The sequence below is a fragment of the Chenopodium album genome, chromosome 12, assembly GCF_948465745.1.
Source record: "Chenopodium album chromosome 12, dcCheAlbu1.1, whole genome shotgun sequence".
Classification (NCBI taxonomy): domain Eukaryota; kingdom Viridiplantae; phylum Streptophyta; class Magnoliopsida; order Caryophyllales; family Amaranthaceae; genus Chenopodium; species Chenopodium album.
This window is the reverse complement of record NC_137845.1, coordinates 53,444,167-53,468,775: the sequence shown is the minus strand read 5'-3', so window position 1 is coordinate 53,468,775 and position 24,609 is coordinate 53,444,167. Positions and strand designations below refer to the sequence as shown.

The following is a 24,609-nucleotide window of genomic DNA, read 5'->3' as shown; positions in this document are numbered from 1 at the left end:
CCATTTGGAGTTAAATTAATAGTGATTAGGTTTAATCTGCACCCCTGATTAAAAAAAATTAATTAAGCTTGTGATTAGTTTAAACGAGTTAAGTATTTTATTTGTGACTATAATAAAAGATCAAAGCTAGATGCCTAGATTTGCGCCTGTGCTCCTTCCATTGAGTTGACGACAATCTTAAAATCAATTTTTTTTTTTTTTAATGGACAATAGTTAATAAATTTATGACCTTGTAGGAGTGGCAAACTAAAATTGTGAAGATTGAATGATTGATGACTATTAATATAAATATGTCTCTTTGTTTGTGTTAAAAAGAATGATTGATGATTAGGGGGATTGGGTGAGTAAAATTGAGATACCCGAATTTAGATTGAAACTTGTTAGAAACCATCAAATTTGGCTCGAGTGTTGATTTTGATAATTCAAGTTCTATGTGATTTAGAATTTAAACTGATTAGGAACTGTCGAATTCAAATTTCAAACTCATTTGATAATTTAAGTTTTATGTAATAATTAATATGGGAATCGTTTTAAAGTGGTTTAATCCTCAATCTATTATTAAAATTTTTGTACATGGTTACTTGAAACAAATATAAAAGTAGAAAAGTTAAAAAAAGTATATAAACTGAAAGTTCAAGTTGGAAAATCCCATATAAATGTTCATAGATCTTACATTAAAGAGTACCTACGAGGCTACAAAGTTTAAAGTAATAGTAAAAATAAATCGTTTTGCAACATTTTCTTATATTTAAAGCTACTAGTTATATATGGTCATAAATTTTATATACGGAGAACTAGTTATAGTTAGTTAGACCAAGCGATTTTGGGGGCGTTAAAAGAGAGTTAAGGTCATAATTCAAGTTAGAGCCCTATCAATTATATTTGAATGAGGGTAAGGAGATTCTCTTACCCTTTCTCCTCTACTTTCAAGCTAAGTGATACCTGCATAGCGAGGTTGAGAGAGGTAATGATTTAGTAGGGTATTTCTCCTTACCAAAAAAAGTTATAGCTAATTAAAGATGAAAATAGAACGGATCGGCACGAAGGCTCACTAAGCACAACATGAAAAAAGACCCGACTCGACATGAACCCATCGCAAGTTTAGCATGACTGAAGAGGCACGCTAACGGGTCATCAACCGTGCATTAACTTCATTTTAAAAAATTGGCCCAAACTCAACACTAGCACAACGAGCCATACCATGTGTCCGTCCGCTTACTTTTGTCTAATTTAACCATAAATATAAAAGTTACTAAGTAGCTAGTTGGCACGGAAAAATCTTGCACGACATTAAATGACACGAAGATTGAGTAGTGCACGCCACAATCTAAGCACGATCCGTTTGAGCACGAGACATACTGACATGACACAATCGGCCACCTTTACACCTATGCATCAACATATAAATTACATGCAGCTTCTTAGACTCCTTACTTTTCTCACGCATTAATACTAATTAATCAACTTGCTAAGTTATCCATCATAAACTTTCGTATTAGGTCTTGTTGGTAAGGAGCGTTTTGGAGAACTTTTAGCAAACTGAACCATTAGAGGCTTGATCATTATAAAAATATAAAAAATAAAAACTAACTTGAGTGGTTGGTAAACATTTATTGAAAAAAATTTTGAGCTCAAAAGGCCCTTTTGAAAAAGCTTAAAATACTAAAATAGGAGCTTTTCATTTAGTTGATTGACTGTTCATGTTTAATAATTACTACTAGTAGCTTATTGATCATTTAGCTTTTTGGTTATATCTTACACCAAAAGAGCTAATAATTAACATTAATTTACTAAACACTTTATATTTACGAAACACTTTATATTTTGTTACATTCAAACATATAAGACATTCAAGAAGCTAGTTAAATCAGTTAACACAACTAGCTATATCATTCAATTACCAGCTAATTATCAAATAAGGCCTTAATTAGATTTATCTCCTAACCGTAAGTAAATGTAACTAAGGGGTACCACTCCCTCAGTTTCAAAATAAATGCCCTATTTTAATCGACACACTTGCGAATGTGAAACTTTGACCAGTAATATTTTAAGTTATCAATAAGTATAAATTATAAAAGGTTGATTCTCAAAACCTATACATTAAGATAATTCTAACATGTACTCACATGTCTAAATTTAGGGCCTGTTTTCTTCAGCTTAATTTAAGTTCAATTTAGTTCAGCTCCAATCAGTTCAATTTAGTTCAGTTCCTAATTTTCTTCTCTCATAAGCAATTCAGTTCAGTTCAGTTCAATTCAGTTCCAACCAGTTTAGTTCAGTTCCTAATTTTCTTCTCTCATAAGCAATTCAGTTCAGTTCAATTCAGTTCCAACCAGTTTAGTTTAGTTCAGTAAATCTGAACAGGCCCTTAATCTTATAGACAAGCATAAAGTTATAATCAAATTCATAATTTCAAAATGATGTATGTAAATAATGCAAAAGTCAAAATAGGTGGTAAAGATGGGTATCCTGGTTTACGACATGAGGTCATACCATGTCATCGTGCACCAACCCATGATATACACGTACAAGCACAACTCTTTGGAACATATGTCAAAAAATATCAACATCCATAAATCTTATGTAAAGCCCGATACTATACAAGTATACAAAGTCTTATGCAAGGCAAAAATGCGTATCGTATCCAAAAATTAAATAAATTAATTAATCAACTCTAATTCCAGATAACACCCATAATTAGTACGGACTACTATATAAATGCACCCTTTCTTCTTTGCATTTCTTCAACACTTCAACATTTATCATCAATCTTTCAAATTTTCTTCCTTTTTTTCTGTCACAAATTTCTCTCTTTTCTTCTGCAAAAATGGTGGATTACATTACAAAAGCTAAAAGATGCAAATTTGATAATTCTGCTAATTTTGGCTCTGTTTCAAAACATGATGATGAAGTTGCTGCTGAATTCTATCAGAAATCTGCTACTTCCTTCAAAATTGACAAATCTTGTAAGTATTTCATACCCTTTTCAATTGTAGTCTTATGGTTTAATTTGTTACTTTAATTTACCATTTTTATGACAAAGTTTTTGAAATTTATGAATGTTAAAGATTGCAAATTTCTGGGTTTTGCAGAATTATTTGTTCTAGTATTGCTTCTTTTCTGGGAACATGCTGGGTATAATCCTGAAATATAAAGCAGGGCTTAATGTTTACTGTTGGATTTGTGGCAATAATTTCAGTTTCAGATTTGTTCTTCCATGTAGATAATAAGATAATTAAAAATAATAATAGAAAAAAAATGAGAATATTCTGTTCAAGAAAAGAGACATTTGAATAATAAAACCCAGAAATGTTTAAATATATTATTCTTGGTGTACGGAGTTTTTAATTAGTCTACTTAGTGATGACAATTTTTTAACAAAATATTGAAAAGTCATCATGTATTATTTTCCTTCTTTCTAAGAAGTTCAGGCTATGATAGTCATGTTATAATTCTTAATTAATTCAGTACAGTGTGACTTAGTTTGAAAGTCTATTCGGCATATTTGCTAAAGTCGTAGTCTATATATGGAGTAATAAAAATTCCGTTTACATCATTATCATTGCCCTAGGTACAAACGTCGAGTTTACCATTTGTTGCTTTGTTAATAATGTGTTTCCTAGAAATGGAAGCTTTAATCACAATTATTGGTGTTTGAATCGTGTTAATTAGTTCGTCGTTGTAGGTGAATGAATTGTATGTATATTACCAACTAAAAATACAAAAGATACAACTTCCTCTTGTTGCTACTATAGTAGCAACTAGAAAATGTATAATGAAAGGCTAACACATGCTGCCATCTGCTTGCTTTTTTTCCCGCCAAAACTTTATTTTCTTAATTTATGCTTTAGACATATTGTTGGAGGTTATCGCTGAAAACTTTTGTACTTGTGATATTGATTAGGGGACCAAGCTGGGTCTGCCTACATCAAGTTGGCGGAGTGTCACTTGAAGGTGCATTTTTCATCCTCAACAAATTTGTTTGTTTTCTGTTCTGCTCTTTCAATTATGCCATATTGTGTGGATCAACTAAGATTTCATATACTCAAATGTTGATATTTCGAATGTTTCAGTCCAACAGAAATCATGAAGCTGCTGGTGCTTATGTAGAATCGGCAAACTGTTATAAGAAGATATCTCCCATACGTGAGTGTTCTTTCGTGTATTACTAGATTCCATTCACTTGGTAGAAAGTGGAGGATTGCTTTGGCACCAATTTTTTCATCTTCATATTCTAATTTTGTACATCGTAGTAAAGAACCAAACAAATGAAAAATACAGTTTGAAAGCTGATTTCCATTCAAAACTACTTATTGTAGAAAACAAAATCTAGCTTTTTATCTTTCTCTACAAACCGGACACAACCTTTGCCTTAATATGCAGTGTTTTGTTTATCTTGTTTAGAAATTTAAAGACTACTATTTAATACCGTGCTCTGCTGAAAATTTTATAAAAGCATATTGCTTTACAAGTACTTTTATTCTGCTATATATGCATGTTTCATATTATATGTGATGAGATGATTTTGATTGTGACATTTTATTTTTCTGGTTATAAACAGAAGCCATATCATGTCTTGAGCAAGCTGTGAACCTTTTCTCGAATATTGGGATATTTAGTATGGCTGCAAGATATTGCAAGGTAAAGTCTGCCTGGCTTGTCTTGTAAGAGTGGTGACTGCTGAGTGTGAATTATGAAGCACATTAACATCTGAAGTTGGTCTTTTGTTCATTCAGGAAGTGGGTGAGCTGTATGAGCAGTTGCGAGATTTGGAGGAGGCTATCAAATATTTTAAGCGGGCAGCTGACTTATTCCAAATCGAAGCTGCAACAACATCTGCAAGTCAATGCAAGCAAAAAGTTGCTCAGTTTTCTGCTCAATTAAAACAGTAAGCTCTATACTTGGTCATTGCAATGAACTAGCTTTGTGTGCAGTAATGTTGCAGTAATGTAAAAAATGAGTCTTGGCATGAACATACATAACTCGATATCTTTTACTGATGCAAGGTTTTGCATAAGTTAATAAAAAGGGAAAACATATGTATTCATTTTGATTACTATTGAAGTTGCCAACAACAAAAGTCGCTTATTACATACTTTTTCAGATATATGAAGGCAATTGAGATTTTTGAAGAAGTAGCACAGGAAGCTGTCAACAGCAATCTGCTGAGGTATGGAGTTAGAGGGCATCTACTAAACGCTGGTATTTGTCATCTTTGCATAGGAGATATTGTTGCAGTGTCCAATGCATTGGCGAGATATCAGGTTATTATTGTCAACCCTCTATGATGGTTGTGTTATGGGTTTTGAGTTCTTTTAATAAGCCTAGATTTAATATTGCTTTTACATGTATGCAGAATTTGGATCCCACTTTCTCAAGGACTCGAGAATATGAGCTTTTAACAGTAAGTTTTTGATTGCCTTTGTCACTGTGTACAAGCTGTTTTATATATATTCTTATTGTCCTCGGACATTCACATTAAGTACCTCAACACTCATTGGTAGAACACTTGACAGTTTCTTTGGACCAAAAAATATGGAAAATTTCAACATGTAGTTGGGTCTTCTACTTGCACACAAACCATGTCCATCACGAGTACTTGAGGCCTTAAAACAATTTATTTAACAATGCAAACATAAGTGGAAAATGCAGACTTGGAACTTAATTCTGACAATTTGTTTTTTATTCCTTGCCTGCCATTTCTACTACAAGTCTTTGTCTGTAATTATGTATTTCGATTATTTATTCATGTAGCTCATGAACACTATTATCTTGTTGATATTTCAGGATCTGTTGGGTGCATATGACAGGAAAGACGTTGAAAAGTTTACTGAAGTTCTGATGGACTACGATAGCTTAAGCCCTCTGGTAACTTTCACCTTCTGCATCTCTCATACCAATGCTTTTTATCGTTTAATAAATTCTAAAATAATAAGGTTATATCATGGAGCTGGTAACACTAGTCATTTTTGAATGCACCATATATGAGAAAGCTTACTGCGAGTGCAATAATTTACTAAGATTGGCTTTCATCTACTTCAGATGATTATTTCAGCAATTACACTTCACATCTGATTACTGATGCTTTTTGGTGTGCAGGATTCTTGGAAAACTATTCTTCTGCTGAGAATCAAAGAGACTCTAAAAACTAAAGAGCAGAACGTGGATCTAGCCTGAATCATGTCAATCGAAATACATTCCATGCCAAGTTGAAGATTGTTAGTTTCATAGTGTTATATGATTGTTCCCGGTTGTAAAAATTTATACCAGTAGATTCTTAGCTTTCTCATTCTTCATAATCTAATCTGGCGCTGGGTATCCTAGAAGAGTGCTTACCGTAGGCTAGAGTTGATGCTTAACTATGAGCTAAACTTTTGGGGTGAAGCATTGGGAATATCGCGCCTAGAAGTTAGGGGATTCGACAAAATTTTAACATTTTGGCTGATATAATTCAAAACATGTTCTATATGTAGAATCTAAGGTGATTGTTTTTAGAATGATTAATATTACATCTCATCCATACAATTTTTTTTTTTTTTTTTTGAGGAAACTCATCCATACAATTTTAGTTGCAACAATTTATTTCTATTAAGAAAATAAAATTGATACAATTTTAGTTGCAACAATTTTATTTTCTTAATAGAAAGTTTGTAAATAATAGCAACATCCCCTTTTATTGGTTCGTGTTTTTGATGTCGTTGTTTTACTTGTTTTCCTCTTAAGTTTTGATCATGTTTCACTTCCATTACCACATACTATGTAGTATGTAGCTAAATGTTGCTAATGCGTGCTTCTATGAGTACATTGCCAAACTAACATTGTTCATTCTATAAATAATTGGGCCTGGGCTACAATTCCTTGGCAGGCCATAGGTGTTAATGAGCCTAAGCAAAAGAAATGGACCTTGTGATTTTGGACTGCACACAATCTCTAATTCTCTCGGAACGCTTATTAAGTTCTCATAGAGTCATAGACTCATAGGCATGCATATATATATATATATATATATATATATATATATATATATATATATATATATATATATATATATATCTTCATATCTTGGCAATGGGCTACGCACAATGGTGAATACTTTCTTTTTAATCTAATTTATATAAGAACTAAGTTAAGTTGTTAAATATTTTTGACAATAATATTAAAGAATATAAAGTATATAAAAGATATTCAAAACTATTTCATTTGAATAAATATGGAAAATGATTGTCAAACTGGAAAGAAAATACATAAGGTATAAATAGTTTACTTTAAATTTTGCAAAAAAAAAAAAAAAAAAAAAAAAAAAAAAAAAAAAAGTGAAAAGCGAAAAAGGCGGGAAATTTTTTCACAAGGTAATGAATGACAAGTGTCATGAAAGAATTTGTTTTTAGTATAGGTTAATACATTTGGTAAAGTTAGCAAAGTTTAATTAAGTAAATTATTACTACCAACTTGGTGAAATGAATGGTGTCCTTCGAACAAGTGTATTATTCCGATAGAGGGTTCGAAGCTATTAGAAAGCTAATTATTCAGTAAGTTCAAGTGATCGGAATGCCTAGGTGGAGGTCGCTTTCGATCAGTAATATTAATGCATAATTAATATTACAGCTTAATCTTGACTGAACCCTTCGAGTCACACCCAAGCAACTAACGATCCGACACGACGAATTAATTCGGAAGGAATTAATGAGTCGCTTGAGCATTAAATATTTAGACGTCGGAAATTGAGCTAGGAGCGTCGAAACCGAGTGTCGCAAGTCGATTCGAATTGATAAAAGACGAGACGGTAAAATCAAACTAATTAATCAACAATTACCAAAATACCCTTAGCATCGGAATGCCCCGAGCAAACCGAGTGCTAGGGGCAAATAGCGCTAGCATGTGCACCGCACCTAGGCAATGGTGTTAGGTGCACATGGCTAGCACGCACCAGCCGCGCACAAAGCAGCAGCAGCCCGCATATGAATGCGTGGCTTGCTGTTTGCATGTGCGGGCAGGTGTGCTAGGCCATTGCTGCTGGCGCGCCAAGCGCTACACACCCAGCAGCAGCCAACTAGCAAGCGTGGCTTGCTGGGCTGCGTGTGCTAGCACAGGCCACAGCAACAAGCTTTGGCCAGCAACCCGCATATGTGCGTGGCATGCTGGGCCGAGGCAGCGCGCACCCCATACCAAGCAGCCACGGTAGGCCCAGCCAAGGCCCAAGGCTGCCAGCTGGGCGCGCCTTGGTGTCCAAGGCAGATGCCACGTGGCGCGCAGGGTGTGTGGACGGCTAAGGAGAAGCTTGGGGAGGAAGGAATGGTCCCCTCCTCTTGTGGTCCTTACCTAACCTCTCCTCTTAGAATGCCACTTGTTGATTAATTAGTTGTTGGCTATTTTCTTTTATTTTTGATTTAAAAATAAAAAGGGAAAATTGATTTTACCAACTCTCCCACATTGATGGGAGAGTGGATTTCTCACTTGAGTTTCCCTATAAATATCCCACTTGGGAATTGGGAAAACTCACTTGAGTAAGAGCTCAATAAGACATCTCCACTTGAGAGAAAACCTTTAAGCTCGTTAATTACTCGAGTAGTGTTTTGGCCCGGCTTGGCTAACCTCCAAGCAAAAGACCGGTCGGGGTCGCGTTGTGGGTGGATATCGTCGAAGGTCGTTGCGCTTGCAAGGCTTAAGCTTTCTCAAGTAAGAACTCCATTTGGTCGAGCGAAGTCGCTATAAGAGTAATTTAGTCTTTCTAATCTTGTTATTTATGCATTTTGGTTATATTAATTGTGAGTTTTTCCTTGGGCTCGGGTTTTATTTTCCGCAGTGAGTCGGACTCATTGAAACCCAACACTTGGATTCCAATTTTTCCTTACATGCTCTTTCATTTCTTTTCTTTTATTTATTTTTAAAAAAATTTATTTACTATAGCAACAACAATCACAAACAAAGAGAAAATTAGGGCCCGTTTTGATTGACTAAACTGAAGTGGACTGAATATTTTATGAGAGAAGGAAATTAAGAACTAAACTGAACTGGACTAAACAAAACTGAAAATAATCTGAAGAGAACAGACCCTTAGTATTAGGTGTATCTTTCTTTCGACCTCTTTAGTAGGAAAAAAATAAAGAAATAATTGTCATGATTAATCCCAATCTTGCCTCATCCGTCAATATTAATCCCAACTTTAATTTGATTTTATTTTTTATTAATCTGAACTTTACTCCTTCCGCTCATAACACAACGGGTATAAAGTTCGTATTAGATATGGTATATGATAACGTACTAAGTAGTAAATTGGAAAATGTAATGGGATAATTGAAGGATAAAAGAGATAAAATTTTCCACAAAAATGAAAAAAAAAAAGCGATTGTAGTAAGATTAATAAGGAGCAAACTTAAATAGAAAGTAGGATGACAAAAATATAACACAAGGGAGCGTCAGAGAAACTCATTTTATTACCAAAGGAACATTTGTCTACATTTCTCATTTCATAAAATTTGCACACATTGTTATTGCTTAACTAGTTTTAGGCTCGGACGATGCTCCGGGTTACCGTATTATTTCCATGATACAAATCTTTATTAATATTTAAATTTTATTGAATGACATGTAATATGGTAATGATTTAGTGGTTAACATGTTGCTCTTTAAACTTAAGTTCTCGGGATCAAATCTTGTAAGAGCCATTTTTTTAAACATGGAGTGATAATTGGATTAAATAAGAAGAGTGCCACGTGATATCTAAACTTCTTTAGAAGCGTCTTTTAATATAGTAAGTATAGATAGGAGGCTAAATATTTATATACACATGGTTTATATACTTGTATTGTATACATAAAACATACTTGTATTATTATTATTGTTATTACGGAGTATGAAGGAATATAACTTTGGTTGTTATTTTTCCGTAGGTTTAGGTTTTTGGGATGTAATGCGGGACCCACAAGCTCACTTTGAAACGAATATATTCATTCTTGAGAATAAATTCGAAAGCACATAAAGATGCTTGAAATTTAAGCAAACATGGATACTATGCCAGACTACTTTGTCACAAGTTTGTGGTTGTTTTAACATTATCAACTAAAAGTTAAACTCTCGCTTTTTTCTCTAAATGTGGGCACATACACTATACTTGATTAATTTAACATATACTCTAATTTCTATTCAATTCATCTTATGAAAAGTTTGAATTTCAACTTTTCTTACGAGTGGTAGCCATGCAATATTATACTATAATTCCTAATTTGGTCGTTCTACTCGCAAATTAAAGTCGCCAATTATTTGGTGATTGATTATTATCTAGCTAGGCTGTTTAAAGAGATAAATCTTAATTTTTTGCTTTACTAGCTAGCCTTTTTCTCTTCAAAGAAATACATTTTATATACTTGTATATGACTACTATATAATTAATGTGTCGGTTTTATATAATTGTTTAAACAACGATATATTCATATGCTATTTATTGCTTAAAGGAAAATAAACAAACATTATTATTGATTTTAACATTTAATTTTATGAAAAATTGCTTGGATTATGGTATGTACGTAACCCCAATTAATTTGTTCTTGTCTTCTTAATTTGATCTTTACTTTTGATAATCATCAAGAAATGGACATAAATCTATATATTAAAGTTGTCTTCTCTTGACATTTTAAACTAGAATTGAATGGAGGTTGTTTCAAGAATAATGTTAAATTAAAAGGTGACATGGTCTAATTATTTATCAATACGATCGCCATCCTCACATTTCTCTCACGGTTGCATTCTCTCCTCGCCCTCTCCTCATTCTTCCCTCATGTGATCTATTACTCTATTTGTCTAGCTAATTAGCTTCCAATATTGCCTCTTTCCTTGAGATCTCTTCTCCGACCTTTTCGATCGCTCGTCTATCTAAAATTCTCAATCTCTAGCATCCTCTCCTAGACAAGGTGTCTAAATTCTTCTTCTTCTCAAATTCACTTGCTTTCAATAGGTGGTTGCATTATTGCAATTGTGGATTGGTGGGCGAAGAAAAAAGAGAGGAAGGCAACATGTTGGCCTAGGGATGGAGAAGTGAGAAAAGGGGAAATATGTGATATCAAACTAATGGTATTAGAGGTTGCCTGTAAAAGGAAAAAAGGACAAGTTTGTAACATGTCTAGTTTAAAATAAAGGGAGGAGACGAGGAATTATTGGTATTGGTATATATTGGTAGTTTGGTACATACTTTAAAAAAGATACTCCGTTTTGAAGTAATATATGGGATTCATTTAGTGTTGGTTGATAAGGGGTTGATTGGGGTACCATAATTAACAAGTACCTATACACTTGAGTCTATATTGTGAAGCCAACCCTAAAACAATGGATTACTACTTCAATTGGGAGAAGGAATTGATTAATACAAGGATATACTAGTGAACTGAAAATTGGGATTATATAAATGATTCTCAAAGTTGTCGACTTTGTTATAAATTTATGTTACATGATTAGCAAAGCAATCAAAAGAGGATCAATACACTACAATCAATTAAGATGGTAAGAGAGAATTGAAAATTAACTATCTGATCTCAAGTATTATTCTTCAATTTCATATACTAAGTACTACATATAGCTAATATATCTAAAACAATACAAATCCAAAAGTTAATTTTTCATTCTGGCCAAATTTTATTTCATTTGTATGATGACATCGTCAAATATTCCATTTTTTTTTTTTTGTGATTTTTTCTCTCTCTCCATCTACCCATGCATGCACCACTTTATTACTACTTCTAGTTTTACTTACTACGCACTATTCTACAAAACATATTTGTAGTTGTATAGGTGGTTGTTACTTATTAGTTGTCCTAGAAGATGTAAGCTGTGTGGGTAAATATTACGGAGTACTCCCTCCGTTTTTAAATACTTGCTCCATTTCTTCATATCCGGAGTTTTAGGATAAATTAGAGAAAGTAATAAAATATGTAGGTAGTGGGGTTGGTGAAAGAATAAAAAATTGTAAAAAAAATCAAAAGTAGTGGAGAAATTGAAGGAGAGAGAATATGGAATTAATATTATTGGGTCCACTTGGTAAGAGAAATTAATTAAATATTGTAAAAGCTTTTCAAATAAGGAAATGGAACAAGTATCTAAAAACGGCCGGAAAAAAAAAGTGGAGCAAGTATTTAAAAACGGAGGGAGTAGTTGTTAACAAGTTGTGAAGATTGATGATCAATAATAAGTGTTTGGTAAAATATATAGCAGTTGACTAGTTTGTTACCTATCCATTAAAAATGTCAATAACTACTATTAATTATCAAAAACGGCCTCCAACACTAAACACTACTCCTACCACTATATTGTCAAACACTCAAATTTTTTTATCAAGTAAAGCTGGCAACCTAAGATAGGTAAAAGCTAATATCAACACACTCAAATTCAATTGTTTATCTTTCTCTAACATCGAACACATTTTTTTTTTTTTTTATCAATTGGTGGTTTGTACACCTGGGTGTACTATGTGCATGGTACACCCAAATTAAAGTGGAAAAAACATACCAAATAATTATAAAGTATATCATGAATTTATAAAAGAACATATCACTAAAATATAAAGAACACAGTATATTATGAGATACTTATTATCAAAAAGGTAAAACATAATTATGAATTGAGTTTTACCAATAATTTAATGTCAAATCATTTCAAAATATTACATTTGAATCAGAAAATATTTAGATATAAAAAAAAAATCCTATCTAAAATTAATTTTACACAAATAGAAGAACGATTTGCCCAATTGGTGTTAAAAAATAAATAAATTACTAAAATAGTATTCACTTAAAAATATTTCTCAAAGTAGTGTCCATGTAGGTTCGGAAATTACAAAGCTAGGAATTAAAAGTTAATGGCTAATACAATCCAAATATATATGTATACCATCAATTCTTTATTTTTAACGCTTACGGTATCTTGACCAGAGTATGGATATAACCTTGTCAAAAATGTATATGTAACATGATACATAATGCATTATTTAGTCGGATTTAAATTATTAAAGGGCACTCAATCACCGTTCTTGAAACCAACTGCTAGTTCTACAATGCAATATCAATTTGGATATGGTATTACTTTATTACAAAATAACTCAAAATATGTCATACTAGCTAAATTAAAAACTCAATTTAGCACCATTTTTTTATGAATTTGGAGATGATGATCGAACAACCTTCAAGGTACAGATGTGTGCTAATGGTTCAAATGAAAATTTTAAGAGTCATGTTGGCCAAGAAGTAGAGTTGGAAGCTCCATTTGATCTGTTAAAAAGTAGACATGCAACATTGTTAGTAAGAAAAGTAATTCCATTTGAACAACTATATATACATATAAGAAATAAAATTATCTTAAAAAATTAGCTAACCTTGATGAACAAGTTTTTTTATTGTGTCCCTTTTGTCGACAAACACTACATGTCACCTTTGCTCGATTACCTTCATCCATCTCATTTCGTAATCTTTGGGAAGGAGGTCGTCTGGGACTATGCTTGAGACTAGCATCGGTAACAACTTTTGGTCCATTATAATGTGCCCAATAGTCTTTGTCATGGATAGGGTGAAAAGTTGCTCTATATGTTCTCATATATGAGTATAATCGGACGATACACACGAATAATTTTTCATAATTAGGTTAAATTTTACCAATTTACATTTTTCCATTAAAGTTTAATCTAATTGTTAGGTAAGCCCATAGAAATTTCAGTTGAATTTTAATTAGAAAAGAAGGAAAACATACCTGATTATAGTGATGCCAGAGATTGACTATGCTTCCTTCCCGATCGCATCTACCATCAACGTCTATAACAATAGTGAAGTAAAACCTAAGAGAACTAGTTTTGCCCGTCAAAGAAAAAAAGAGAACTAGTTTTGAGACTCTAATTTTTAATTTAGACTTTAAAACGAAGCAATATTAACTCCTAGCTTTGTAATTTCCAATCCTACATGAACATTACTTTGAGAAATATTTTTAAGTGAACACTATTTTAATATTTTTTTTATTTTTTAACACCAATTTGACAAATCGTTCCAAATATAATTCAAAATTTCTTTCATAAATTTCAAAAATTCGAAATTCAAAATATAAGAACATATTATATAAGTGAAAAGAACATAATTTGTATTATTATACCCAAAGAACATAATTTGTATTATTATAACCAAAGAACATGATTAATATATATATTACCTTAAAGAACATTGTTTGTATTGTAAAGAACATATAGTTTAGATTCAAAGAACATATTGATCAGACTTAAAAAACATATTTCATTGCAATTAAAAAAAAATGATAAAAGAACGTTCATCAAAATAGGAAGAACATCATCTTCAACCTTAGAAAATAACACCAAAACATAAAAATTGATAACAAAAAATATTTGAAAATACCTTTTCTCTCAACAACAAAATTTTCAATTACATCGATCTTTCAATTAATAAAATCAACTCCGAAATAACAATAAATCACTTTGAAATTCAAAATTTACCATAGTTTCTCTCTCTATAAACCCAATTTCTTTATCTTAACAAAAATAAAAAAATAAAAAAAATGAAATTTTATTTATCAAAAGTAATATGGAACGTAAATAATGAATCAAGAAATAAAAATAACAAATCAATCTTTTAAATCAAGAGGAGATTTTTTTTTTTTTTTTTTTTTTTTTTGCTCATGTACTTTGTATTTGTATACAATGTTCTTTTTGCGTTTTTATAAGTCATGTATTTTGACCGGGTGTACCATGCTCATGGTACACCTGGGTGTATGATGAAATTTCATTTTTTTATTATTCATTTTTTTCTTATACCTACCCAACTTTATCAATTTTTTTTCTTATACGTATCCACAGTTTAAATAATAAGATCAGTTCAGAAAATATAACCTCTTTTTTTTTTGAAGGGAAAATATAACCTCTTTAAAATGTTGATAAGGGCTCATAATTAAGAACCACCCAAATTCAATTTGAAGCTAAATAAATAGCTTATTAAAATAATGCACCCTTAGTTTGTATTAAATAAAAAATCAGTAAAAAGATATAAGCTGAATTATAGATCAGATTTTCTTAGTTGTGAAAAAATAATAAATAAGAAAAAAATTTTATTGGTAACATTGTTGAAGAGGCTGTCTTTACAAGTCCTTAATATTTAAGATATAGGAAGGCGAATCAATACTGAATTGTCAAAGAAGGAAGCATATATTCTTCTTGGGGATATGTGGATGAACCACTTCAATTGCTTCTTTAGATAGAATCTCTCTTCAGTTTGCGTTTTTTTTTAAAAATTATTTTACTTCTTTTATGTTTCTATATGATAGTAATCATTCTTTCAAGTACTCCATATATTCTCTATACTTTTTTAATGAAAGAAAAAAATAAATAAATTGTAGTTCCAAAATTTGTGTCATACAATTAGCTAGAGATATACAAAGCATTATTTTGAAATTTATGAATTAAGTTTCGGATTTATTTTAAATAAGAATATATATATAAACTTCAAGAAATTGTCTTCATTCTAATATAGAATAATTAAATCAACCTTGTTATTTAATATTTATACCGAGGCTTCAAACAAAAAATATATATATATATATACCTTGATCAATTGTTTGAGAGACATGCAAGGGCTTGTGGCTTAGCTTTATATTATTGTTATTTCGTGTCATCATTTTTTCTGTATATACCTATGCTAGATAATAAATAGAGAATAAATAGAGGATATGTAAGTCACTCCTTTTTTTTTTTTTTTTTTTTTTTGGAAAAATAAGTTTTTGTAAAAAAAAATGGAAATACTACCAAAGGGTTGTAACAAACAATATGAAACATAGGTAAGTTTTTTTTTTGTGCATGCACATTTATTTTTTGGCATTGGGGTCCACATCTTCTAGGGCTTAATTAAAAAAAAAATAGCCAGTATAAGAGGAAATAAATAAACAATAAGCCTTGTATAAACTAAAACAAACTTTTATTAATGTTATTGAAAGACGGTCAGTTTGAGCACGTATTATGAGTAATTTTTAAAGGTAAAATTTGTATGTTACAAACATGGTAACTTTTATAGTATATAAGGATAATTTTAAAAACTTTTAACGTAATTTTAACCTGTCTTATGCTTATGTAATCCCGACTTATTCAAGAATTTGTTATTATCAAATAAAACATAAGTATTTTTTATCAACAAAATTATTACAAGTATTTTTTTTACCATAATAGGCATTAGGCACCATTGCATTGTCCAGGGTGTTACTCTCTTTCAATCAACTAATAAATCAATCTAAAAAGCAAATCTACAAATCACATAGAAAAGTAGAAAACCTATACTATAAGATCGAGAACAGAGGAATTTATAAAATATACGTTGTAGTACTGTAACACACATAGCAATAATATCACTACCTTACTGGTTTTGAACTTTTTTTTTTTTTTTTTTTTAATTTTTTTTTTATTATTTCTCCACTTTTATTAAAGACAATATTTGGATTTTTACACTATTAAATATGAAAAAAAAATTTATCTTATGTGAGTTGCGAGTTAGCAAAACAAAGTTATGCAAAATCTTATTATATTCATTTCAATATGTATAACTACTTTTAAACATTAAGTATTTATTTTATGTACATAAGATAATTAAATGTATTCAAATACTATATACATTTATTAATAAAATAAACTATATATATTTTTTTTTGTAGGTAAGATGAAGGGTTTTATCAGGATGGAACCCCTTACGGGACAATCTGGTTAGAATTAACAAGGTAGACAATTTAAGAGAACGAGGGAAATAACATAAACTATATGAGTACAGGCAAATTAAACATAAATCTCCAAATAGTTAAAAAAAAAAAAAATAGGAAAAATATATATTGACACATTTTAATTATAAAACGGTCAGTAAAAAAGCGGAATCTTGTAGTGTACCCTCCTAAGGACTGGGAATTAAATATAAAAAAACGATAATTTGCATGGGAGGGACAGTCTTCAATTCCACAAAAGAGATGTAAAAATTATAGTATAGTCCCCACTAAAAGAGATAAATTAAAGAGAGTAGAAGGAATTGAAGTTAAAAAAAAAACAATAAAGTTAAGGACCAGCTCCATTGCTCACCCTTAAAAAACCGCATCCTATTCTCTTCCTTATTTGCATATCGCATTTGTTCGTATTCTTGAGAGAAAGAAGAGAGAGAAAGAAAAAAAAAAAAAAAAAAAGAAAGAAAGAAGGAAAGAATGTTCCACCACCCTAAGAAGCCTTCTTCTATGAATTCAAATGAAAGGACTTCTTCCATGTGTGTTCAAAACGATTCCGGCCTCGTTCTCACTACTGACCCTAAGCCTCGCCTTCGTTGGACTGTCGAGCTCCATGAACGCTTCGTTGATGCTGTTACTCAGCTCGGCGGCCCTGATAGTACTTACCTCTTACCCTCTTTTATTTTTTATTTCATATTACAATATATGTACTATCAAGTTTTAATTAGTGCACTGCGCTATTACTTGTCAGTTATATATATATTGATATAACATTATTTAATTTTGTATGTTCATGATTCTAGTAGGGTTTTTTTTGTTAATTTTCTTTGGTGGTTGAAATTTATGCAGAGGCTACACCAAAGACGATCATGAGAGTTATGGGTGTTAAGGGTCTCACTTTGTACCACCTCAAGAGCCATCTTCAGGTTTGAATAACTCTTAATTTTATATATTCCCTTGTTCTTCATATTTGTTAAACCCAAAAATCGCTAACGCAATTAATTAAATTTCAATCGATTACTTTTTTTATAATAAAATTTGATTTCATTCTAACAATAATTCACCATTTTTTAAAGATTTTGAGGTCATTGAACTCTATATTAACATGATGGTGCAACTAGTACTTTGTATATATTATCGAATATTGTTTTTATGTTTAAATTCGTATGTTTAATTATAGTTGCACTTACTATTGAAATTTTCATGTTTTGATTTCCTATCTAAATTTTACTTCTTGTGTTCTTTTAATACAGAAATTTCGACTAGGAAAGCAGCCTCATAAAGATTTCAATGATCATCACTCGGTTAAGCAAGATGGTAAGAGAGGTGACTAATCATTAATGTTACTAAAATTAGCTAGGGTTTATCATCTTCTATTTATTCATTTTATTTGTTACATGTTGAATTAATATTCTATGCATGTCATCATATAGTTGTAAATGAAGAAAAAACTAACTCATTTGTGGTGAATGTTTGTTTCATATTCGCGGTCTCAGCAACGTCCTTGGAGCTTCAGAGGAACACTGCATCATCCTCCGGATTAATGGGTCGTACTATGAATGAGTATGTGTTTTTACCATATCATGTTTTATTTATTTCATTCACCGCAACAATTAGTAAGTTAGCAATATTTTTTTGTCATTTGAACCAAAACTTTTGTAAGGCAACTTCTCATTGAAGTTACCTTACAATTGTTTAAGAACCACTCCCTCCTAGAATATCTTTTTATCTGGCATCTTCTTTTACACTTTTATCTTTCTCTTTCTTTTAATTTATATTTTGATTTTATAATTTGATTTTCAGAGTTATTTATAAATTGTTCTTTTTAATTAAAATATATAATTTTTGTTCCTTTTGCAACTATGGCAGCAGCAATGTGCACATTAGTGATGCAATTAGGATGCAATTGGAGGTTCAAAGGAGGCTCCAAGAACAATTAGAGGTGAGACTAATATTAAATGATTTCAAATAAATAGCTCCTCGGCTCCTCTTAATCTCTAATCCTCTTTTGGAGCAAATTTATTACCACATCAAATATAGATGAAAGTTTTTTTTAGAGAAGAAATTTATTCTTATCCAGAATTAGTTGTCACGTTATCCTATTAATGTCTGTATACATGTAATAGCTAATGTATACAATTTGACACATTACTACTACATGTACTCCATAATTTTTAATGAAAGTTTTTAAAAAAATACTATGATGTGCTAATTATTGATTATTGTTAATGGCAGGTCCAAAGACATTTGCAATTAAGGATTGAGGCACAAGGAAAATACATGCAAAACATACTAGAGAAAGCATGTCAAACACTAGCAGGAGAAACCAATATGGCAGCTTCTGCAAGCTATAACAACAAAGGCAACAACAACATCCTAGGCAATAATAGCCCAACAATGGCCGGAGACCACCTAGAAGGACCTATGAAAGAATTCGGCCCGATGAATTTCCCGTCCCTCCAAGACCTTAACATCTATGGTGGTGAGCAAGCATTAGATCTTCACTCGAGTTTGGACCGATCTTCATCACTTGAGAACTTTATGCAAGTTCCAAGTGATAGCCTTTGCTTAGGAAATAAGAAGAGACCAAACCCTTATAACAATGGAAATAACAATAATAATGGTAAGAGTCCTTTAATTTGGTCCGATGATCATCTTCGTCTTCAAGAACTTGGACCTCCAACCGCGGCTAATTGCTTAGGAAATCCTCAAGATCATGAAGACCCTTTTAAGGGTACTGATATACAAATTGCACCACCATCTTTGGATCATCATAGGAGTGGTGCTGAGCATCAAATCGATTCGATCTCGGAGATTTATGAGTCTAAGCCACTCCTAACTAGTGATATTGTTGTTGGGGGTGACAAGAAATTCGAGTCGTCGCCTAAGCTAGAGAGGTTGTCACCGGCTAGTCAAGGTACCCCTCTTGGGAGGAATTCTCCCTACGGTTGAGCTATGATAATTTTGGTAGGTTTAAGCATAATTTATTTTCTTTAGATCCAAAACTTTTTTTTTTTTTTTTTTTTTTTACTACAAACAATTATTCCATCCTTTGGAGTTCTCAATTTTTTTGGTCCGTCGTTAGTCATCTAAGTAGAATATAATGACTTTGAAGAGTTTACCTCTCTAACTATGTACCTTTTATACTTCATGCTAAGGTATGCTTTCATTGATGTTAATAATAATGGTATGCTCGGCGGTTCATAGATCGATCTTTTTATATTTTGTTGAAAGGCATAGAGGGCTTGGATGATCGAATAATGTAATCCAATCCGCCTAAACAATCTTGATGGAAGAACAAGATTTAAGGCTCATATGTGATCGATATACAACCAGTATATATATATATATATAGGAAATTTTCAAGCCCTTGGTTAGTTATATAATACTACGTATAATAACACAAGAATCTTTAGAAGTAGACAACTAGTAAACAATTTGAAGTTCAAAAGGTGGAATTTGTTCACCTCTAAGTAAGTGTAGGATCCTATGTCCTCTATATTACCACAATTATAATAACTTTGAGGTCAAGGTGATTTGTGGTTTGAATTTTGATGAAGTTGTTTCGATAAAAAGTGTAAGAAGTAGTTTCAAAATAGACATAATATACTCATTTCGTAACTTCTTGAATTAAAAAACTGCAACAATTTTAATTTTTTAAGGGTATAGAACACACATCCTTTTGATGTATAATAAAGGCTACTTGAATTGAGGGGTTATTTTAAAATAGAGTAAACTAAAAAATGTTATAGGTGCATGTGATTTTTCTGCTGCCAAATCAAAGAATAGAGAGATAGGTTTTAACTTTTAATTTAAAATTATGGTGCTTAGCCAGTAGGGAGGTGGCCGGGCCTCTTGCCCTCTTCTCTACGTTGCTCTTATTGACGGCATGCATACGAAAAGTACAAGCTTTAACATATCAGTCGTCATGTATATATACTCCGTATACTTCCTCTGTTCCAAATTCAATCTCACTTATAAACTCAATTTATGTGGGATAACACACCATTCACATGTAGGTTTTCTCATGGGCTCAACACTCCCCCTCATATGTGAGTTGTGCATAATATTGGCCCACATTACAACATAACCCAATATAGCTCTGATACCATGTTAAACTCAAAAAATATTGGAGAAAACGGCTTAAACTTTGTATTGATAATAACCACATATATATACACAATACAATAGAATACCTAACTTGCCTAACACTCCTAACAAGATAAACTTAACATAAATACACCAAACTGATTCTAATATCAATCGTGATATTAGATATTTGTTCTCTATTAAGATTGAACATTGTTACTGTAAACCATAAAAATTTAAACCTGCAATATATAATTAATAAAGAGGCAAGAAAATATACAAAAACAATTATTTCATTGAAAATTTGTGGGTTATAGATCTCTTGATTCCTCTCTCCAAAAGGCTAGGGTTTTGATATTTGTTTGTAGTACGGGGCCTTGTCGGCTATAGAGAGTCGTAGAGTAGTGAATAAGATAACTATCAAATATTCTACAAGATTCTGATGATAATATCTTATTTTTTTTGATATTATCTCCTAATTAAAATATATCCGACACCTAAAAATTAACAAAATTTCGGTGTCAACAGTTACATCTTGCGTCGTTTCAATTAAATAATGTTTGTATGTGTAATTAAAATATTTGAGATTAACTTTATGATATTCAAACTACTTGCATTGTACAACAATTATGGATATCTAAAAGTCATGTATAAATGGTAATGGACGAGTTTAGAATTGAAGTGAATAATTCGGAATAAGAATGACTTGCAGTAGAAGACGAAATGTTATATATATACAAAGGGATTATTGGAATGCTTATGATAAAGTGTTTCGGGTGATTTTCTTATGGTAGAATTATTGTTAGAAATTTACAAGGAGTATTTTTATTTACTTGCAACATAACACTTTTTTTCAACCATATACATCTTCGAAATTATTCTGATTTTCAATTAGATACAAGGATTGGAGCTGGAATTTTATCACAACTAATAATAAAAACATTTTTGTTCACCGTTTTAATTTTCAAAATAGATCTTCCTCTAAAAGGAATGTAACTGTGCTACAATAATTTGGGCATAGATTGTGTTAACTTTACTAGGATTCTTCACTTTGGTGGTCCATTTATACAACTTTGGATTTTGGATTATGTTTCCCAATGTAGTAGTCTTTTCTGACCAACACCTTTTTCTCGTTAGTTACTATATCATGGCAATATATAAAATGTGTACTTCGTTAGTTAGTTTGCTTCCAATCATTGCTAGGATAATAGTGTCACTCATAATTACTGCTAAAGCATAAAATGTTTGCTAGTATTTGTGTACATACATTAAAAGAAACGACTGCTTAATTATTGCTAAAGTATGAAATGTTTGCTAGCTATTAGTCAAGGGAACATGATTAGGAAACCAAGATTAACTATACTCTAAAATTAAGTACATGTAGGGTTTACACACTTTTAAGCAATTCAACATATTATATTATATACTAGTTTAAGAGACACGTGTGTGTATATATATATAGGGACTAGGGAATTAGAGAGTTAGAGGTAACAAATAAGCCATGTAATATTCCTCAAAAAAAAAAAAAAAAAAAAAAAAAAAAAACATGTCATATTATTCAAATTCAATTTAGTTGAAGTCAAATTCGACTTGGGCGATATAATGTGTCCTCCAAAATAAATAATGGATCGAGAGTGTAAATCAGAGTGATTCAAATTGAAATCTATTGTAAACTGCTTTGTAGTACACTATATTAAAATATAATCACTTTACGTCATATTTTTTTAAGGTTCAAATCAAGTTATTCAAAGTATAACAATACTTCAATCTCACCTCCACTGCCTTATCTTATTTGCATAATTTTCCTTTCTACCCCATTAAAAATTGCAAAGTACGAACTAATAATACAGCAAATAACGTTACTCCAAAAGGTGTATTCAAGATATACATGACAGGAGAACCAATTTTTAGCTTTAATGGCAGTGTAGATGATCCTCTTGAATTTAGTGCCAAATTTCAGTACCAACTGGTACTAACAACTTAGGAAGATCCTCTTTCTTAAAGCAAAGTGAATGTTGCCTTCGCCAGAAAAGAAGCCTGACCCAAGAGTTTCTTTTTTGTTAGATAACATGACTGCACCTTCGTTTTTTCATACTTTTCTTTCTTCTTTGGTTCTCAATCAAACATCGGAATTTGTGTCCTTAGCATTATAGTAGTACAAGCTTTAATATTTCGATGGTATAGTTGTTGCACTTACACATGCAATTCATTTTAATGATTCTCGATCGTGAGTAGATAGGATGGCACGCATGTGGGTATACTATGGCATTTGCGAGGGAATGTGGGTATGATTTTGATATGTTGTAAATGTGTATGAGTATTTAAAATCATATATCCCATGTGTGATGGATCGATGCTACTTAAAAAATTTCTTTCGGGTATAAAACAATGGTTCAATCAAGGGTGTGTTCCTTAATTTATTATGAATACTTTGATCTTTATGGGATGATTACCAGCACACAAGTACCTTTTTTTTTTTTTTTTTTTTTTTTTTTTTTTTTTTTGGGTAAGATAAGAAAAAAAGAAAGAATTAGGACCGCCCACAAGTACAATTTAATTGAGTGATGTAATCTTTTACAATAACACTCTGACTTTGTAAGCGTATAAAGAAATTTAATATATTTAGAATACCTGGCCTTATAGCATAGGCTATTTTTATGGTAGACCATATATGTAACTTGAGGTTGAGGTGATGGAGTAGTGGCATCTAGGGGTGAGCAAACTGAGTACCCGATCAAATTTTTAGGAACTGGACCCGGAATTGGTTAGTACCGGGTCCTAAAATTTGGAATTGGAATTGGAACCACTTCAACCGGGTCCTAAACTTGAGGAATTGGAATTGGAATCGCTGGTACCGGGTCTGGTTCCGGGTACCCACTTATGTACATAATTATTAAATTTTAATACAAATTTAATACTTATTTTGATCCATTTTCATTTTTAGCATTTAATACTTATATTTATATATGCATGATTGCATGAAGCTATTTTATTTAGGTTAGATATTAATAATTTGTTTTTTTTTTTTATTTTTTTTATTTTACTAAGTAGATACATTTAATATATTTTTTTAAGAAAAAAGTATATTTAGTTTAATATATAGGGTAACCGGATACCCAACCGGTTCCGGGTCCAAAAAATTGGGAATTGGAATTCGAACCGGTTGCAACCAGTTCTTAAATTTATTACCCGGAATTGGAACCACCGGGTCCAATTCTAGATCTGGACCCGCCGGTTCCTAACCGGTTCCAGTTCCAATTCCAATTCCGGGTACCCGGAATTTTTGCTCACCCCTAGTGGCATCGCTCCCACTTCGTTTAGGGATCAAGCTTCATGGGACTCATTTGAGGGATTTCCTTTATCCCCCTCAAATAGCCCCCTTCTTCTTACAAAAAAAAAAAAAAAAAAAAAAAACCATGTAACTTAAGATTCTAATACGGGACCTGATGAGTCTAATGTAACATGATCCAGTTGCCAACTTAACTTGAGATGCCCATGATAATCTTTTGTAGGCTTTAATCTTGGAAGCTCAAATTACTTGGAAGTCATTTGGACACCCAAACTAGTGCATTGTCATTTGGTAGTAGGAGTGTCAATTCGGGTGTGCAGATTAAGTATGGTGAGATCAGGTCTGTTCATGTCAATTTTTAAAGTTGATTCATAATAAGTTATTGTGTTCTTACAAGTTAAAATCTGATTGCATATTTTTTAAATCGGTTTTGAATCAAATCAGGTCGGATCGAAACTGGTTTTGACACCTTTACTTGGCAGTAAAAGAAACGGAATGAGTAACGC

General features: G+C 31.6%; 2 protein-coding genes across 3 annotated transcripts; both read left to right on the top strand.

Annotated features, from left to right (window-relative positions):
* The first annotated feature begins 2,707 nt into the window (after nt 1-2,707).
* On the top strand, nt 2,708-6,551 carry LOC145572626 (alpha-soluble NSF attachment protein 2-like). The gene is made up of 9 exons (XM_081631584.1): nt 2,708-2,966; nt 3,905-3,954; nt 4,074-4,146; nt 4,562-4,641; nt 4,737-4,888; nt 5,105-5,264; nt 5,357-5,404; nt 5,788-5,868; nt 6,100-6,551. The coding sequence occupies exons 1-9, from the start codon at nt 2,828-2,830 to the stop codon at nt 6,175-6,177; spliced, it is 861 nt and encodes a 286-aa protein (XP_081487710.1). The 5' UTR covers nt 2,708-2,827; the 3' UTR covers nt 6,178-6,551.
* Nucleotides 6,552-17,049: 10,498 nt separating this feature from the next.
* LOC145572625 (myb family transcription factor IPN2-like) lies at nt 17,050-19,926 on the top strand. 2 transcript variants are annotated; one of them, XM_081631583.1, is made up of 6 exons: nt 17,050-17,383; nt 17,575-17,651; nt 17,979-18,042; nt 18,222-18,288; nt 18,598-18,667; nt 18,961-19,926. In XM_081631583.1, exons 1-6 carry the CDS (start codon nt 17,206-17,208, stop codon nt 19,675-19,677), a joined length of 1,173 nt encoding a protein of 390 aa, XP_081487709.1. In that variant the 5' UTR covers nt 17,050-17,205; the 3' UTR covers nt 19,678-19,926. The 2 variants fall into 2 exon arrangements, with proteins under 2 accessions (XP_081487709.1, XP_081487708.1); XM_081631582.1 differs by having other exon boundaries at nt 18,595-18,667.
* The last annotated feature ends 4,683 nt before the right edge of the window (nt 19,927-24,609 follow it).

Excerpts from the sequence above, each read along its gene's own strand:
- LOC145572625 (XM_081631582.1), top strand. The coding sequence starts at position 17,206 with ATGTTCCACCACCCTAAGAAGCCTTCTTCTATGAATTCAAATGAAAGG. Across the intron at positions 18,043-18,221 it reads TCACTCGGTTAAGCAAGATG|CAACGTCCTTGGAGCTTCAG; the intron begins GTAAGAGAGGTG and ends TCGCGGTCTCAG. Across the intron at positions 18,668-18,960 it reads GGCTCCAAGAACAATTAGAG|GTCCAAAGACATTTGCAATT; the intron begins GTGAGACTAATA and ends TGTTAATGGCAG.
- LOC145572626 (XM_081631584.1), top strand. The coding sequence starts at position 2,828 with ATGGTGGATTACATTACAAAAGCTAAAAGATGCAAATTTGATAATTCT. Across the intron at positions 4,147-4,561 it reads TAAGAAGATATCTCCCATAC|AAGCCATATCATGTCTTGAG; the intron begins GTGAGTGTTCTT and ends GGTTATAAACAG. Across the intron at positions 5,405-5,787 it reads GAGAATATGAGCTTTTAACA|GATCTGTTGGGTGCATATGA; the intron begins GTAAGTTTTTGA and ends TTGATATTTCAG.